The sequence below is a fragment of the Armigeres subalbatus genome, chromosome 2 (genome assembly GCF_024139115.2).
Source record: "Armigeres subalbatus isolate Guangzhou_Male chromosome 2, GZ_Asu_2, whole genome shotgun sequence".
In the NCBI taxonomy this organism is placed as follows: Eukaryota; Metazoa; Arthropoda; class Insecta; order Diptera; family Culicidae; genus Armigeres; species Armigeres subalbatus.
The window spans coordinates 355,001,870-355,020,114 of record NC_085140.1 but is presented as its reverse complement, the minus strand read 5'-3'; the positions used below and the strand labels follow the sequence as shown (position 1 = coordinate 355,020,114).

General features: G+C 38.3%; 1 protein-coding gene across 15 annotated transcripts in view; it reads left to right on the top strand.

The window, feature by feature from the left end:
- LOC134212939 (breast cancer anti-estrogen resistance protein 3 homolog) overlaps positions 1 to 18,245 on the top strand; it is a 234,339-nt gene that overhangs the window by 189,723 nt on the left and 26,371 nt on the right. For 13 of the 15 annotated variants that reach the window (XM_062691299.1, XM_062691308.1, XM_062691304.1 and 10 more), the window contains one exon: positions 18,155 to 18,221. In XM_062691299.1, the coding sequence (XP_062547283.1) occupies positions 18,155 to 18,221 (67 nt within the window). The remainder of the gene's footprint in view (positions 1 to 18,154; positions 18,222 to 18,245) is intronic. The other 2 variants (XM_062691298.1, XM_062691309.1) reach the window with 1 other exon arrangement.

The window sequence follows — 18,245 nt, the reverse complement described above, 5'->3', positions numbered from 1 at the left end:
AATACTTATGCTTCTACTTTCAAAACCGAATGAAAAGTGTCCACTGGAAACCATGTTCCAGGAACAACCTAAAAATAGCGTATTTAGTAGATAAACATTACAAGACGAACAGAACCGAACAAGTATTTCCAGGCGAACTAGGCTCCGTGAATAATCTCCGAGCAGGAGCGACGACCTCGATAACGAAAATTGGTATGAACTAGCCTTGCATAAGAGGTAAAATACCAAAAAATAATACCAAAACTTAAATGCAGAATACTGGAGGCGTAACATGCTTAGGTATTTCAATACCAAGAGAATAATAATTTGTTATGCATTATTGGTATTCAAATAGAACTTAATAACAGAGTATGTTATGGCTCAAGTATTGTGCATATTAATTTTTAGTATTATTCCTTTGGTGTTTTACCTCTTATTCAGTGCTACTTCATAACATAGTACGGTATCAATAACAGAATTAGGTATTATTGAGCCAATCTCTCCTGCTCGGGTCTGAACGTGGGCCAATTATGAGAAAAATTTAAGCTTTGTCGAAATCGCTTCATAATAGAGTCGAGCTATTTCTCTTCAAAAGTCCTTGCCGTCAATCAAAACAATACTTCTCTAGTGAGAAATCAGCTTTTATGCAAATGGTTTTCTACGTATTCAGGCAAATTTCACAAGAGACGAGGTCGGATAATTTTCATTTCTTGACCATACAATCTGAAAACTTACTTCGTCATTCAACTACTGTCAGTCACCAGTCAATACCTGTAAATGTCAACTACTACAATAATACACCAACAGGTCCTTATGACTAACGTCAGTATCTTTTCACTACACTACTTCGTACGTTGAATTCTAGTCAATTATAAAACATTGACAACCTTGAAGCTGAGAGTGAAATACGCATATCTGTCAAGATACGAATAAAGTATTACGAACTGGACATGCATCAACTAATAAAAAAAATCTTAAATCTTCGATTAGCAATTAGCAATCCGCATCATGAACAACTTAATTGATTTCGTGATGAATTCTCTTTATAAAAAAAATCACATCAATAACGATAATCCTTAATTTATTGTCTCATCATAACTACTACAGTTATGGTAATTAAGCTTGTAATGTGTTTCAGCTGCTTTTTAAGTAAGCTCTCTGCCTATGTTCTTTTGCTTGCATGAGTCAGCATAATTGCTGTGCCTACCATACTCGTCCATGTTATAATTTAATTAGTATAATTGATTCATTCTAACCATTCATCGTTGTCAAGGGCCAGTTATTCACCTGATAACTCGATAAGCCATCCATCGTGTGGTTGAGTGAAGGAACCACCACCTGAGTTTCACTCGAGTGTGTTGATATGATTATCTCAGCCTGGAGTGGTTAAGGCACGTACCAAACCGAGCCATATGAACGGGAACAGTCGATTGTGGCACTAATTGCTCCTCCATCGGCAGCGGACTACACCAGCAGCTATGCATGTAAGCTATGGTGGGTGTCATTAAGCCTTGATAGTGTCCTGTAGGGTGTATTTGCATGTCTGGTGATCACTGTCTAGAAATCTCACTTAACGAGAAATTTAATTCGCATTATATCCATAGAGGCGCACGTTAAATCCTTGAAATCCTTCCGCCTTTGTTATGCTCTGGAATCGTTGTGTGCTGTTACTAGAAAGGTGCGACTCCGTACATTATCATTATATTATTATCATGCATTGAATTATGTCACGTGTAGATGCTTCCAAAGACGTGTCGTGGTATACGTTGCTAGTTAGGTAAGATGAACACATTTTTAGCAAATATTCTTCATATCAAACACATTTTATCAGTCTCCAGTATCGCTTTCTCTATACTTGTTTTAGTATATTCTTCGTTAATTTTCAAAAGTAAAAATTTCGATAAAAAGCCATCATATTTTGAATTTATAAGGCTTTAATCAGTCCCAATACTGAATTGCAATCAGTGAAAATTTATCCTGTCTTAATTTGTAGTATTTTACCCTAAAAAGTATTATTTTTCAACTACTTTATCTTCATGCAAATTTAAATAACATTTCATGAGAAAATTATTAACTCTTGCGATGAACACCATTACCAACAAAACAAGTCCCATAACAGAAAAAACTTGCCCAATTGTTACAGCTAGAACATTTATGTACTGACACGAACAGAGACTGATTTCCATTTGCCGACAAACAATGAGGAGACATAATTTTCATTTACCATATGCTTCAATGCTGCTCTGTTGCATTACGTTGCTCTGTTTGCATTGTCCTCTTGTGCCGTGGTTTAGCTCACGAGTCCATGATGAAAAACCACTCACCCAGAGGGTGATTCGCGACTTTTACTCCCCCACTTGTTGTAACCGACTGCAGTATGAAGCTCTTTTAATGTTTCTTTTCCATTTTTACCCGAAACCACGTGATGATGGCGTCAACAACAATGATGGAAAAAGGCCAGCCCAATTATTCGTCCCGTTGCTCATATTCTCTACGTTGATGTTGATTTTCGCTGTGTGCTTGCACCACTACTCTGATCGACCTCCACCCTTCTTCAGTAGGGTTTCCTACTACGCGGAGTTTTAATTAATACCATACCATTTTTCATAGTAATATCTCTAATTTGCAGATATGGTGTATGTTGGAATTTCATAATTCAAAGTCATAAACGTATGAAAAGCATACAGTGTGGATTCCAAACTCCGACAGCAACACTCATCGCTAGGTTTGTTCTAGGAGACCCGACTGTATTTCCTGCCAACCAAACTGCAACCCCATCGCCTCTTGGTTGGATCCCACTTTAACCATGGTTGAAAAACTTTACTCCCAAAACGACGAGCAGCAGTAATAATAATAGCCACTCATAAAATCGGAAAGCCAGAACTCGTTTGGGATGCCCTTGAGTAAGCGAAAACTGTTACATAGGATTTCATTTTCAATTTCTCCCTTTAATTGGGGCTTTTGTGGGCGATTGGCTACTTACATTGGTATTCGAACGGACTTTTAATGAAATATTCTTGCTTAAAGGGCATTTCTGTGCATTAAAATAGAAACAACAATTTTCGTTCTGTGGCGATGCGCGGCTATAAAGCCAATCATACTGGGGGTGACTTGAGGTTTGAAATCAGCTCGTATTTCCGAATCTAATTCTATAGTTACTATTTAGATGACTTAGCCGTGCGTTAAAACGCGCGGCTACAAAGCAAGACCATGCTGAGGGTGGCTGGGTTCGATTCCCGGTGCCGGTCAAGGCAAATTTAGGATAGGAAATTGTCTCTCCCTGGGCATAAAAGTATCATCGTGTTAGCCTCATGATATACGAATGCAAAAATGGTAACCTGGCTTAGAAACCTCGCAGTTAATAACTGTGAAAGTAAGTGTTTATTGAACACTAAGCTGCACGGCGGCTCTGTCCCTGTGTGGGGATTTAATGCCAATAAGAAGAAGAAGAAGAAGATTCAGCTTATCTTATAACCTCGCTTTTGGCCGTGCTTAGTGAACTGAACACTATAAACTATGAGCAATAAAATACCAGGATACAGGATGCTATGTCAGCAGATAAAAGAAACCCCCAATTTAACGTCTCCTCAAGCAAACATAGACAATCGTCAACACACTAGGAATTGGTGGGTATCAGTTGATTCTTAGTATGGGTTGTGCTTTTTCTGACACCATGCATGTCGTCCACAGTCGTGCTGAGAATTCAATAACCCTTTACTCAGCTTGTTCGTCGATTCGACAAACAACCGAGGTGAATTAATTGAAATCTCGCACTTAGTTTCATAGGGGCGTAACTGTATTGATCGATTTCTTTTCGTCGATGTTTTCTTTTTATTATAGTAGCGAAATGTGCTAGATTATCGATGATTTTATTGTTTGGTGTGATAAAGTATGATTGTATTTTGCACCAGAATCAATAATCACGGTTGTAGATTTTAAAACAATTGAGTTATTAACAAAATATAAAATCGATTAAGAGAAATCGATCAATACAGTTACGCCCCTATGAAACTAAGCGCGAGAAATTGTATCTCACTCCACTTACTTTGCTTTTGTTCGTTCCATTGTGGAAAAATGAACCAATAGCTTGAAAAGTGGAAACGTTGGCCATATCAGGCAAATATCTAGACCAAAATTTGTCTTCCACTTGGAATTTCGCGATTTCGGAAGTTGCGAAATCCGCGAAATTTGTTATTTGCCGTGAAATTTATTATTTTCGCGAAATGCTGCAAAATTCAGTAAATTAGGAACGCCTACTATTTGTAGAAAATCAAAAGTCGATTTATAGGGTTTCTTACCCCATTCCCGGCCTAACATGCATACGACTGCATTATTTAATTGATATTTATGACAAGGAGCAACTTTTCCTGAATTTTGTGGGCCGTGTAATACTGCAATGGGATTCACCTTTGCTAAAAAAATAGCTATTCTTGCTAAACATCGATTGAAAAAGCTTTTATTTGATTTAAATTAACAAGGTGCAGCACGCATTTCAGTCACAGCGATGGCTTTTCCGGCAAACGCAATATTTTACTCAATCTCTCAACATCTTACTCTCATTCTCTCTCTTGGGACGGTATAAAATGCGACGTAAACAAAAATATGCACGATCCACGAGTCACGACAACGTGATGTCAGATGGTATTAAGGTTCCCCCAAACACACTCGACGCGACAGTTGCGACGCGATTCTATCGCTCGGCGACAGCGATTCTATCGCCGTTGGTATGGAGGCGTAAATAGAACATTGCTTGCAGCGACCAAACGATAGAATTGCGGCGACTAGTTGTCGGAGTCGCGGCGATAACATCGCTTAGGTCTGGGGGAGCCTTTATTCATAATTATTTTCATTTGGTTGAGAAGATATATTTAATCATCCAAATTCCTTCCAAATATTTAAAAACAAAATTGTTTTCACTTTTTGAAGTCGAGAGAATTGTAAATAACATGATAGCGTCAACATATTAGACAGTCTTCCTATTAACGATGAAGGTATGAAAATACTAAAAAAGGCTCCTGGCTTTTTGGCAGTGCGGCTAGAAGTTCGTGGGCCGAGGTGATTTTTTGTTTGTTTCGAGGATACTTATGTTTATACTAGTTCAAGTGATACGAACAAATAGAAAAAAATAAAGTGCGTGAGTTTAGCATTATCGTGTGGTGATTAACAGCTTCAAGCAATGATTGTATCGTGAACTGTGACGATTTCAGGCAGATGTTTATATGATGATACCGTTTTGTAAAAGTGGAAAGATTCACTCTGGCTCAGTGGTGTTGCAACGAAGAGCGATAGTTTGAATTCTACATTTTTATTTTCTATAAGTGGGTCAATTAGGAGTAAAATAAATAGTTGAAAAATATTGAGTTTTGTGCGAGATAAATAGGGGACTTTTTTTAAATTATCAATCATAAACCTACGGCTTTCAAACAGTATAAGTTTTATGTGCAGTGAGTCGGGAATTGGGTCCATAGACCCAAGTAGTGATTCACCCTATTTGTGTTTTTTGATTTTCCTGAAATTTTGCATTTCACTGGTCGACAGTAAATTTGTATTCGCGATGCTCATGAAAGTCCCCAATGAGGAAACATAGGTCGAGATTTTGAAAACCGTTCAGCAGCATAAAAGCATATGGAGAAGCACGGTACATTTGTGCAATGATTCATCTTGTTACTGAACTTTTTACGCAATTTTCATCACATCAGTTTTATTAAATAAATGAACAAGTGTGCAAGCCTTTGTATGGAACTTGTATAAGGGAAAACTTGAACCTAATTGCATGTTGGGAAGTACATGTTCTTGTTTAACATGTTTAACCGCGATCAAAAAAATCATTAGAATCATGATTTCAAACAGCCGGGCGTCTTCTAACCGTTTTTCTCAATTCTTTCACCGTTTTTTTATCCACCTCATCTATTTTGCTGTAGTTCGCTTGCTTGCTATGTTTCTAGAAATCGCCATTTTTTTGCTGTACCAGCTGAAGGTTGCTGTCATTTAAAATGTAGAAAATTTCGATTTATCAAATTCAATCAATATGAATAAAACTCACCTGTTAAGTTAAGAAGAACTCAAAAACGAACATCAACCCAGCTCGTCCCTGTTGGATGGTATTAACTCATGAGCATGACCGCCGATATAACGATCCAACAGAAAAAGCGGAGTATTCGATACTCCGTGATTGACCAGAACTAGCGGAACAAACAGATGGGACTTGGGATTAGCACTCCATCCTCAATGTGCACGTTTCGAAAGCTCAACTTTAATGGGTCAATAACGGCGCCGGCCACGTCCTTACGATCATCGAGGGAAAGGAAGGAATGTTAGTGTAACAACTGTTGTTTTAGAGACCGACGAATCGTCTGCATCTCTACGGTTGTTACGGGAAGGAGTATTGTAAGTAGGGAGAGGAAGTGTCATTACTTAGATCAGGATTCACTTTTGGTAAGTGATGTAATCCAAGCAACTAGCATGTTAATGTTGACGCGAGAACAAAGTATAGATCAGTTACGACGTATTTTGCCATTGTTCACCCAACGTAAAGGCAGAAAATCAATTGCTCCGGTAGAGCTACTGTTAATTTTTCTTTCAACTGTTCGCGATAATCAGCTAGCGTGATTGTTTTATATTCTTCTAACGCGAGGAAAAATAATCAATATCTTAGCGATAGACAATACAATTGTAAGATTTGTTTTTGGTGTATTTTTGGTTGTTAACATACTGCGGATAATAGGGTTACTGCTCCTAGACTTCATCATAGTCTTGACATTCATCCCACGAAAAACAAAGTCATGAAAAGCAGTTTGATTTGTTTCTTATTTTTGTGATGAGATGAATATGTTAAGTGAGATGGAAAATGAAATAGTTCCCCTAGTAGATTGTTGTTTTGTGATCGTGATCATGTGTTTCATCCAGTTAGCGAAAAGTCGGAGTGTCATTTTCCGGGTTTTCATTCGCACTGTTTGGTTTGGGTTGTTCAAGACCTTCAGCGTCAATGAAACAAGAAGTCAACTCCACGAAAAAATTAAATGAAAAAATAAATAAAAAATAAATAAAAAATGGGGTTTTTAAAAAGCTGTGAAAGTTCAGGCTAATCTTTCATTTTCATTTTCATTTTGCAGTCTTTGGTGGGGCAATGAGAGCGCAAGTCAATCCAAAGCCGATAATAGAGAGGGTAATGGCAGAAGAGTCCGTGCAGACCACTTGAACGCCATGGGGTAGGATATGGGGTGAAGTGAGGTTCGATTTGGAATCGACTCGACACTAATGCAAAATGTAATTGAATGCAAACTAGTCAATGATCAAAGGCTACAAATGATAATTTCAAGATTTCTAGTACAACGTTTTTCTAGTTATTAAAAGCAATGTTTAAATGCAATGTCTTCTTTTGCCTTAGAAGCATCTGATGTGGTTTGAAGGCCACTTAGTCATATAGTACAATTATAAGTTATTTAATGTGTTAGCTTTTTGTGACCACATTAAAAATATAAAAAAATATTGCGTATTAGTGTTCTATTTTTTAACTTTTATTCATGCAGAATGAAAATTAATTGACTTTGTTTGCTCTGAGTGTAGGTTATGCGTTCGTCAAATCACTTTGTTTACCTAAGTCATTGTTTCGTCAATGTTTTTAAGCTGTGTCGACACTACAAACTCAATGTAAGCTGTATCATGTAGAAGTGGAAACTGCTAAAGAATTTAGTTTGTTCCATTATATTTTTTGTCAAGGTTGCCTATAGCTTTAAACTGTTCTAACAAGTAGCTTTATCGTTGATTAATTACGGTGATTATCTATTAAGTTCTAATCAAGGTCAGGCATATTCACTTTTCGGTGGCAAGCTAAAGCTTCATCACGCCTATTGCTCATCTGTTTGTAAAAATTATCGAGAATGAAGCCGTTATAAGATTGTTTATTTACCATCATTATAATGTGTGGTATTTTTATTATTGCTCTTCGAAGTGAGGCATAACAGTAAAACTGGCACCACACGTTCCTAGTTTTGAAAAAACTTCTACTCAGTGAATCCAGCAGTCGATTCCCTACGAATATCTTGAATACTTTGTTTTTCAATAAATGCCTAGCTAGCTAAATGTAAGCGTGGCTACGACTCAGCGTCACAGGGAACGCATCAGAAAAGTATTGCCGAAAAGAAGAGAACTCACACCATTATCACTGATGAAAAGGCCTCTGCCTGACTGCACTACCATTCAAGGCTCCAAGACACGATGTTCGTTGGATCACATGCAAATGCCGTAAATTAGTGCGTCAATGCCAGATATGTAACGCGGCACCAAACAAAAATAGTCAACATGTGATACCACCACGACAGGATATGTCTTTGGTTGCCATCTCAGTGCTAATGGCGTAAGCCGACCCACCACGGCAAGGTAACATATCCGAGGGGAAGGACTGTGAAAGTTCAGGCTTATCGAGAAATTAATGAATTCCAAAATATTTGAATCATTTGTAAGTGTTGGTTGTGTTATGTGATGAGTGTTTCCGAGAAATTCGTGGAATTGTAGTTTTAAGCGTGAATTATTTGTGAATGGCAGGTAAACCTTTCGTTAAGTGTAGGTTTTCCCAGTTCAGTAGCGACTGCAGTAGAGCAGGACGTGATTAGTCTCCACCACCCTATAAGACCGCAGCCAATCACTCACCATAGTCCTCCAACCCAACACCAGAAGTCCAGAAGCACCACCGTCAAGCAGCCATGAAGGGGTGGCGTAATCGGATTGATGCAATGATGCGAGGTGACTGACCTGGAAAGCCCAAAATCTTTCACTATTCCAACGCATTTCGAAGTGAACGGATGTTAAATTTCCAAATTACCAAAGTAAGCAGGTTAGATGAAGTTGCAGTGAAGAGAGTTTGTGGAAGAAGACCAGGCGTATGGGTGAATTCGTTTATAGTTCTGCTTCATCTTTCTAGAACATTGGAACTTTTAAAAACGTTCATCGATTCATCGGCAGCCATACTACCCACTTACCCCATATTTTTACGTGTCCCGGGGTATCTTATATTAAAATTGATTATTACCTACAATATTACTAAAACGACCGTTTCACTTCTAAAGTAATTCACACACACCTGTGAACAAAACAAGCTGCCCATGTAATTTACATCACAAGTAAATATAATGTTTTGGGAAACATATAAAATTTTAACTTATCTTTGGACCGTCCTTTGTCATCACCCGCAGATCCGTACCGTACAAAATGTAGCACTCAACACTGGCTCGTCTCCTCACAGTTTGTCACGAATCCGCTGCCACACTGATCGATACGCACACGTTTTCCATAACACCACACGGCCTACGGAACCCGATTCTACCGAATCTATCGAACACGAAAGAACCTGGTTATTTTTCTTGTTCCGCAGTCCGAGCTGCCATAACCAGCCGAAACAATTTTGAAGCGAGCAAAAAAACACGGATAATAATTTTTCAACGTCTGTATATGAGCGCGGTCTACTACGATCAACCCAGCTCGTCCCTGTTGGATGGTATTAACTCGGTGGTAAAGACCGCCGATATAACGATCCAACAGAAAAAGCGAGGTATTCGATACTGTGGGTTAGTAACACTTGATGTGAAGAACAGCGCAAGCTGGGATGTCATCGCGCTTTCGTTACACCGGCACTCACCTTATAAAAAATCACTAGTGAGATCGGGCAGGTTCGTTTAGTTTTGAATAAACTTTTATTGAGTAAAATTGTTTCCATCAGGGGTACTGGCATTCGGGATAGTGGCTCTTTCGGGGTAGTGGCCTTCGGGAAATTGCATTATGCATAATGGAATTATGGGTAGTGTCGTAGAGTCGTTATATTTGAAGCAAACGAAAACTAGTTTTGAATCAAATATGCATTTTAAGCAGGCATTGCATTTTATCCCTTCATTCGATCTTCTGAGCAAAGATACTGATGATATGCTGGGGTATCGATCTTAGTTATCTATCTGTTCAGTAAACAAAGTGCAATGTTCGCCATGGAGAAAAGTTTTTTCACTGCTTTTGTTGTAGCAACGCCCTTGCAACGTGAACAAACCTCGGACCGCGCTGGCTATCAGTATCATCATCAAATGCTCAAATGATAAATGATAATATCTTTCCAAATGATAATATCTCTTTGATTAGGGATAATATCTTTGCTAAAGCAAAGATGATATCCTGTGCTCAGATGATATTGTAATGCCTGATTTTAAGTCCCCTTAAAGGCCCTCCTTAGCCGTGCGGTAAGTTGCGCGTCTAAAAAACAAGAGCATGCTGATGGGTACTGGGTTCGATTCCCGATGCCGGTGTAGGCAATTTTTGGTTAGGAAGTTGCCTCGACTTCCCTGGTCATAAAATGAACATCGTGTTAGCCTCATGATGTGCAGAAATGGTACCTTGGCTTAGAAACCTAGCGGTTAATAACTGTGGAAGTGCTTATTGAACACTAAGCTGCGAGTCGGCAATGTCCCAATGAGGGATGTAATGCCAATGAAGAAGAATATGCATTTTAAGTTGCTTCAACCACCGGTTTTGTTGAAGCAAACTTAGATGTTATTGTGTTGGCTCGACCGCTAAAATACCTTCCTATCAATTTTTGCAATATTTATATTCCAGTATAATTTGTTTGTTTGTCATAATTTTGGTCGGCGCTGGCGGCGTGAATCGGCGTGGCCTTTTTTGTGTTTATTTCCTAAAGTTTTTTTTTCGAATTTTTTTTCTGGACATATTCATGACATTAAGAAGAAAATATTTCGTATACCGCCGGAAAAATCCCATGGATTTCACTAAAGTTCTTCAAAAAAATAATTCGGAAAAAAATGCTTTCGGAATTTCGTTTACTTTTGAAGTTTTCGCGAGAAATTCTTTGGAATTTCCAAGTGAAGCCTTTTTGAATTCCAAAGTAATTGTTTGGAACTTCCGCGGAAAAATCTTAGAAATTCTCATGAGAAATAATTCAGTTTTTACGGGAAAAGTTCTACAGAAAATTGTTCAGAATATCAACGGAAAGTTCTTCAAAATTTCTGTTGAGTATTAAGCAGAAATTTACACAGAAAACTCGAAATATCTACAAGAATCTTTGAGGAGTTTTCACAGCAAACTTTCGGGATTTTTTAAGAAAAAATTCTCCGGATTTTCAGAGATTGTTCAAAATGCAGATTTCATTACTATGTCTGAAACTTGATTATGCATATGTACAACATGTGATAGATTTAGTTCGGAAAAGGTATTGGAGGTAACCGCCCCTTCAGTGGGGTTTGATCCCGACCCTGGGGTCGTGGGATCAAACTTCCCACCAAACTATTCTCTTATATCATAATCAAGAAATTTCAGACATAATAATTCCACTCAGGTGACATACCCGGCATATAGGCAATTAACTTTGAATGTACTGCAGATTTCAACCAAAAAGTTCTTTGGATTTCAACGAAAAATGGTTCGGAATTTTCATAGAAAATTATTCAGATTTTTTAAAATTTATGTGGAAAATTCTTCGGAGTTTCCACGGGGATTTTTCACTAAAACTCTTCAGAATTTCTACGCGTTTTTTTATTTCCACGGAAAACTTTTCGGTATTTCAACGGAAATTTTAAAGGAATTTCTATGTATTCTCAATAATAAATTCTTCGGAAATTCCACTGGAAATTTAAAAGGGAGAAGGGTCGTCAGGCCGAAAGCCATTCGGCGAAAACACATTTGGCCAGACAACACGTTTGGCCATGAAACATGCACGTTTGGGCGGAACGGTTATTACAGGGTGTTCAATAAGTTCAAATACATTTTCAAAAAATGTTTCAAAAACCAAGATTGAATTATTTCTTTTCCCGGTTCCATTGCCTTCAAAGTATTGTTTATAAGGAACGTTTGTAACATTTCGTTTGGAATGACCTCTATTTTGTACTTCTACACGAGCTTCAAACGTTTCTAAGACCCATCGCAAGCGGCAAGCACGGTCTGCATGGGCATTTCGTTCCAGATTTTGAGAATTACGTTTTGAACTGGTCCAAGTTAGTTACCTTGTATTCTTACAGCTTTAACATAATAAACGACCAAACAAGAAAGGTAAGAGGGTTCAAATCCGAGAAGCTGGGAGGTCGCAAAGCTTTGTCCAAAACGTCGATGATATTATCCCCATATTAGGCTTACATCGCATTTTTCGTGTATAAAGGGTTATCGTTCTATTGGAACAGGTAGGGCTCATCTCCGTCTTAGCACCAGGCTAAGGGGGTATGGGGGTATCAATCGTCTCCAAAACCTCAGTTTTGTAGTACGCCGCAATGATTTTAACCTTCAAAAACGGCTATTTACGATGCCCCAATCCATTTTCAACGCGCGTAATAAACAAACAACAAGTGACAGAATGTCAACACCACACACATCCGTTAGCGTATATCCCAAGTAACAATCTCAATGCTTCGAAGATTTATGCTAGTTTTATAGAGGTTTTATTACGGCATGTAGAAATGCTTAAAGTTTTATTTTGGTTTTATTCAGTTGTCATTGAATTAGATCCGCAAGAGTACTTGAGAACTACGTTTTGAATTCCAATATAAAACCACAGCTCTTTAGGTTTTATAATGCTCCTGTGTTCCTCCTCAGAGCTAAAAATGGAACTGACATAAAGCCAGCAGTTAAGTTATATGTTGGTTCTGATCAAGATTTATAAAAGCTGCCAAGTTTTCAGAGTCCTGTATAAAGCCCACATATAACCTTTACTCCTGAAGAAGACCTGCATAGGAATACGAAGCTTGAAACTACTAACTACTATGGAAAGAAACTAAATTTTCAGCACAAATTGTTTGACCCACGGAAGTTTTTCATTTCGCTTTCAGTCGAAAATGAAAAAAACATTAGCAGTTTTTTCTGTGTCGTGAATTATGTAGGGAACTGTTCCGATCTCTATCTCACTCACTGAAAATACATTCATCTTATCGGGAAGTAAAGAAATACGGCACCAATTTTTTCGCTTCTTTTTGTCAACATGCGAACTCCTGCTGAAAAAAATCACAAATCAAATACCTTTCCATTGCTCTGCTTTCAATGGGATGAACATCGGAGCCATGAGTTGAAATCCAGGAGCAGCTCCCTTATATATTTAAGTGGTTGAAAAAACTGTTCAAACAGCATTTGCTCATGAGGGATATGAAAATATATATTTGATCCATACATGCTTTGCCAATTTAACATGGTACAAAATATACCATTTAACAATTGCCACTATATGCTTTTTAATTGAAATACTTATTTTTAAAAGTACTTGCATTCGATGCCGAGGGCAGAAAAAGTTTGTTTATGATTTTTTTATATCTGTCTACATTGTCATGTTGTCATTATATATAAAACTACCAAGCTTTAGGTTTGACCAAGATAAAACTTGCTAGTCGCAACATGGTCTTGAAAAAGGCCAAGATAAAACCTCTAGGTGTTTGAAATGCCCAGATAGGGCCAGTTCAGGAGTGATGGTTATATAGAGGCATTTTTTATGCAATCAAAGTTTTATTCGAAAAAATGTCTCCGATATGAAAAAACTAATGAATTTCATAATCGAAATATCATGCAAATTTCTGTTTCACCTTTTAAACGGTAAAATTGGACATCCTAATAAGTTTTAGGAACAATGCTTTGATTATTTGATCAACCAAAGTGGTTATTCATTGAAATTATTTTTAAAGTAATTAACTAAGGCAATTAATTAAACTTGAAAAATTCTAAATAATAACAAATTAAGGAAGCGCATTGTTAAAATACTGATTATTTATCATGGTTTCACCATGAAAAATCCCTGGCATGCCTTCAAACATGCATAGGACACTCAAAGCCAGATATGAACTTTTATTGAACTGGCTGATAATAATTCTTTTATTTTTGTTGTTGACATGTAATCCATGTATTGCAGGAAGAAAAGCATATTTTTTTCGAGTACAATCAAGAAACAAATAATCAACCTGAGAGTTGACAACTGTTTCATTATCGGCTTATTTGTTGTTGTATCATAGTCATGAAGTGGTTGTATCATGGTTATATAGTGGTTCTCAAAACCACCAAGTCTAGAAAGGCTTTATGTTGCATGTTTTATGTGAGACTTGAAGTATATTATAAAACCGTTGGTTTTGAACTGGAACGCATATTAGGTTTTAATGATTGCAATAAAACTGGGCCAACTGGCTGTAACATGGTTTTATAGAGATCTACAGGAAGTTGTGAAAACTGCGAGGACTGCATGGAAGGTTTTGAGATTAGGTTTTGAAGAACGCTATAAAACTCTGATACAACCTTAATTGTTACTTGGGATATACCGCTAACACTGACATCAATATTAATGCAGAATGTACATTGGGCTTACAAACACAATGATCAAACATTTGTGCTCGAACTTATTGAACACCCTGTAAATCGAAAACAATTCGGCTGAAAATTTCGTTTGGCCCAAGCGTTTGCCCAACAGGTCATTCAGTCAAAATGATCGTTTGACTGAACTGAAAGTATTTATTTATTTATTACCAGATTAAGGCCGGAGTGGCCTGTGCAATACATAAAAGTCTACTCCATTCAGCTCGGTCCATAGCTGCACTTTGCCAAACACGCAGTCTGCGAAGGATCCGCAAATCGTCCTCCACCTGATCGATCCACCTTGCCCGCTGTGCCGAATAAGTAATCTGGCCGAAATTGCCGTTCAGATGGAATGGCGTTTTCGGTCAACTGACCTATTTGGCCAAACACATTTTCAGCCAGATGGGTTTCGGCCGTACGATAAATTCAGTTAAACACCTTCCGGCCTGTGCCCGAAAGTCTTTCGACGGCAAAGCCATTCGTTCGAATGCCATTTATCCAAATAACACGATAATCTGAAACACATCTAGCCGAATTTAATTTGGCTGAATAATACCACTTGTCATAAGACGAGTTTGTACAATCTTATTTAATTCCACCACTTAATTGTACCTTGACAGATACGTATTTCGACCTCAACAGTAAGGTCGTCTTCAGTGTCTCGTACTTGACTCGACTACCTTTATTCGAAACGATTATAAGATCGAAAATGGTTTGGTTGAAAATGTCATTTGGCCGAAAGCGACATACAGCCGAAAGAAACATTCGGCCAAACTGGTAATTTGGCCCAAAGAATTGTTTGCCCTAATTGGTAATTTGGCCGAAAATGCTATTTGGCCAAAATGGTCATTTGGTCGAAAATGTCGTTTGACTGGATAGATTATTTGGCCGTAAATCTCGTTTGGTAGAAATGGTCTTTTGACAGAAAAAGCCATTTGGCACGAAGGGTTTTTTCTGCCAAAAAACCATTCGACGAAAAGACCTTTTGGGACATACGACAATATTATCAGCTCAACACACTTAAATTTTTCCACCGATCTCGGCTGTGCAAATCTCGGTTTAAGTTCGTTTGCTGGAATATCGGCTGAATGAACGTATGTTTACGGTGGCTCCTTTGAGTGCCGCAGTAAATAAATTCATTTTTCAGCTGAGATATCAGCAGAAAGTTTCTTACCGAGTACTCGGCTGTGCGGATCTCGGCAAAAGAATCAAAATATGCCGAGCTGAACTGAGTGTGAACCAAACGACACTTTCGGCCGATTGTCTATTTCGCCCAAATGACCCTTACTGCTAAACGACCATTTCGGCAAACCGACTGCTGAAAAAGTCGGAGTTCTGCTGAACGACAGGAGTGCAAGATTGGACGCGTTCGTATTAAGACGCAAAATAGTCACGAGATCCACGTGTGTGCATAGTGCAGTCGTAAATGAATAAATTAGTGCAAGATTGGACGCGTTCGTCAACAGTTTACATATGCCACCAGGCATGAATCTTGTAACTTTTTTCTCGTCGAGGGCAGCGAAGGTAATTTGATTAGTGTTTGAAAGATCGTGTGTTACTGTTACGCATGGTTTCGGTCATATTCCTACTGGACGTGCAAGGCGTGATTTTTTTCTCGTCGAGGGACAGCGAAGTTAATTGATTTGTGTTCGAAGGATCGTGCGTTAGTGTTACGCGTCGTTTCGGTCGTTCAAAGCGCGATCCTTCACAGTTTGCATATGCCACTGGGCATGCATGATGTAGAGTACGCGTTTGATCATGTTCCTAGACACTACACATGATCCGGTATACTTGTGCTTTGTGCGGTCAGAAAGTAAATCAATTGGTGCGCGTTTAATCGTGTTCCTGTTCGGTATGCAGGAAATTAGTTCGTGTGCGTCCCAATAATAGTTTGTTAAAATCATTGTGTGAAAAACCTGGCACGGTCGCATAATTTATCATAGTTACTCTAGATCCAACGATGCATACCTACTAACTGATAATCCTTCCTGTGGTTCTTGTGAAAACGCAGAGACAAACACGGTCCTCAAATACCACAAATCACCTACTAATATTCCTTACCTCTTCCTAACTGACTACAATTACGTGGCTGGCGCCGCTATTGATTATTTTAACATATTTATGAGTCATTGGAACTTGCACACTTGCTTGAACAATCCCAGTCAATCATTCAGTTGATTCTTTGTGCAATTTCACTGATTCTGGTCAATCAGAGAATATAGCAACCATAGATATGTGTAGTCAGTCAAAGCTAAAGCTAAGTTAAGCTAGCAAAGAGTTTAGCCGTACGTCATTTTCAGCTAAGCAGCTTTAGGCAAGATAGGCTTCGGCCAAATAGTTTGTTCTGTCATATGACATATTCGGCCAAATAGCTTTCTGCAAAACGGTCCTCCTCCGTTCAAAATTTTTATTTGAATAACAAATTATTTGAGTTTCAACGGGAATTTCCACCGGACGCACGTCTCAGGTTTTACGGAGCGCTTTTCGAAATATCAACGAAAAATTGTATGATGAGGAGGGAATATCAATAGGGAAATTGTAGGTACGAGAATTCCATTCAATCTTTGGAATTTCCACGGCCTTCTGCAATCCTGTGAACTTCTATAAACTTGAATCGGCGAGACAAATTTTGAACGGCGGCGCGCCGATGCAAAAATGTAGGTGGCGTGCCAAAAACTAATGAGTTTACTGCTGCATTCGTTTATGAAAATTCAAAAACTTCTTCCAGGGTTCCCAAATTACAAAAAAAAAAAGAAGCTTATATGTAGTAACATGCGAGTTGGAATTTTCGTACATTTTTGAAATTTTAACTGCCCTAATGTACCATGCTTCTCCATATGCTTTTATGCTTATATGCTGCTGATCAGTTTTCAAAACCCCTATCTAACGTCTCCCCTGGGAAAAAACACTCACCGGGACATTCATATATCGTAATAGCTTAGATTATCGTAATAACTTAGTATTTTAACTTATCTGAACATGCAATCATACAAACATGCTAGTGACTTCAACGCCGTTAAAGCGATGATCCCCTTCCTACATTGTGAATAAATAATCTCGGAGTTTTCTCAATCAAACAACAAACGTCAGTACCTAGTCGATTTTAGAGTTCGAGAACTACAGCATCGCGTCGAAATATTATTCCTAGTCATAACCGGATGTCGTCTTTGCATTAATTCATGTTAAAAACATGAGTTTTGTTTAATAGTAGATACATGTACAGAATATGAAGATTGATTATTGGAATTTGGATCCATAGCAACACATAAGAACTACAACACGTGATATAGAATTTAATCGTGAGCAACTCTAATAACTTTTTTCATTCAGTCATTGTTAACCAACTCACTTCTATAACAATCAAAACGAAAAATGGCGAATACGGATCCGACAACTTCGACGACAATATCGGTCGTCCAGCTGAAGCGCACACCAGCAGAAAGAAAAGTCGGAAAAATTACACTCGTACAGATTGGATTACATTTAAAAGTCGATTTTCACTTTGCGATCAATCGATTTCTGCCTTGTTTACATTCGACAACGAACCCATCGGCAACGGACGTGGCGATAGGAATCTCAATCCATTGGTAAATATTCCCATCCTGTTAGGCAGACAGAGGAGAGGAAGCCACAAGGTGGTTGAGTCTAAGTGAGGAATCAGTCGATAGGAAGCAAAATGATATTATGCCCATAAAAGCTATTAGTAGCTCTCTTTCGTCGCTGGGAGTGATAGAATTTCCTCGAGAATAGTCCTTCCTCTTGCTGACGATGGTTGCGGTCTCTCCTTAAATGCAATATCTACCATTAGAAATAAGGAAGTAATAAGGAAGGGATTTTTTTTAATTAAATTTATCTTTCTTTGTTTCAGCAGCTATGAGTGTCTGACGGCCAGTAACGCGAAGCAAAGCAAGAGTCTGGGCGATCTGCTAGATATGGTAAGTGTGGTATGAGATACTTTG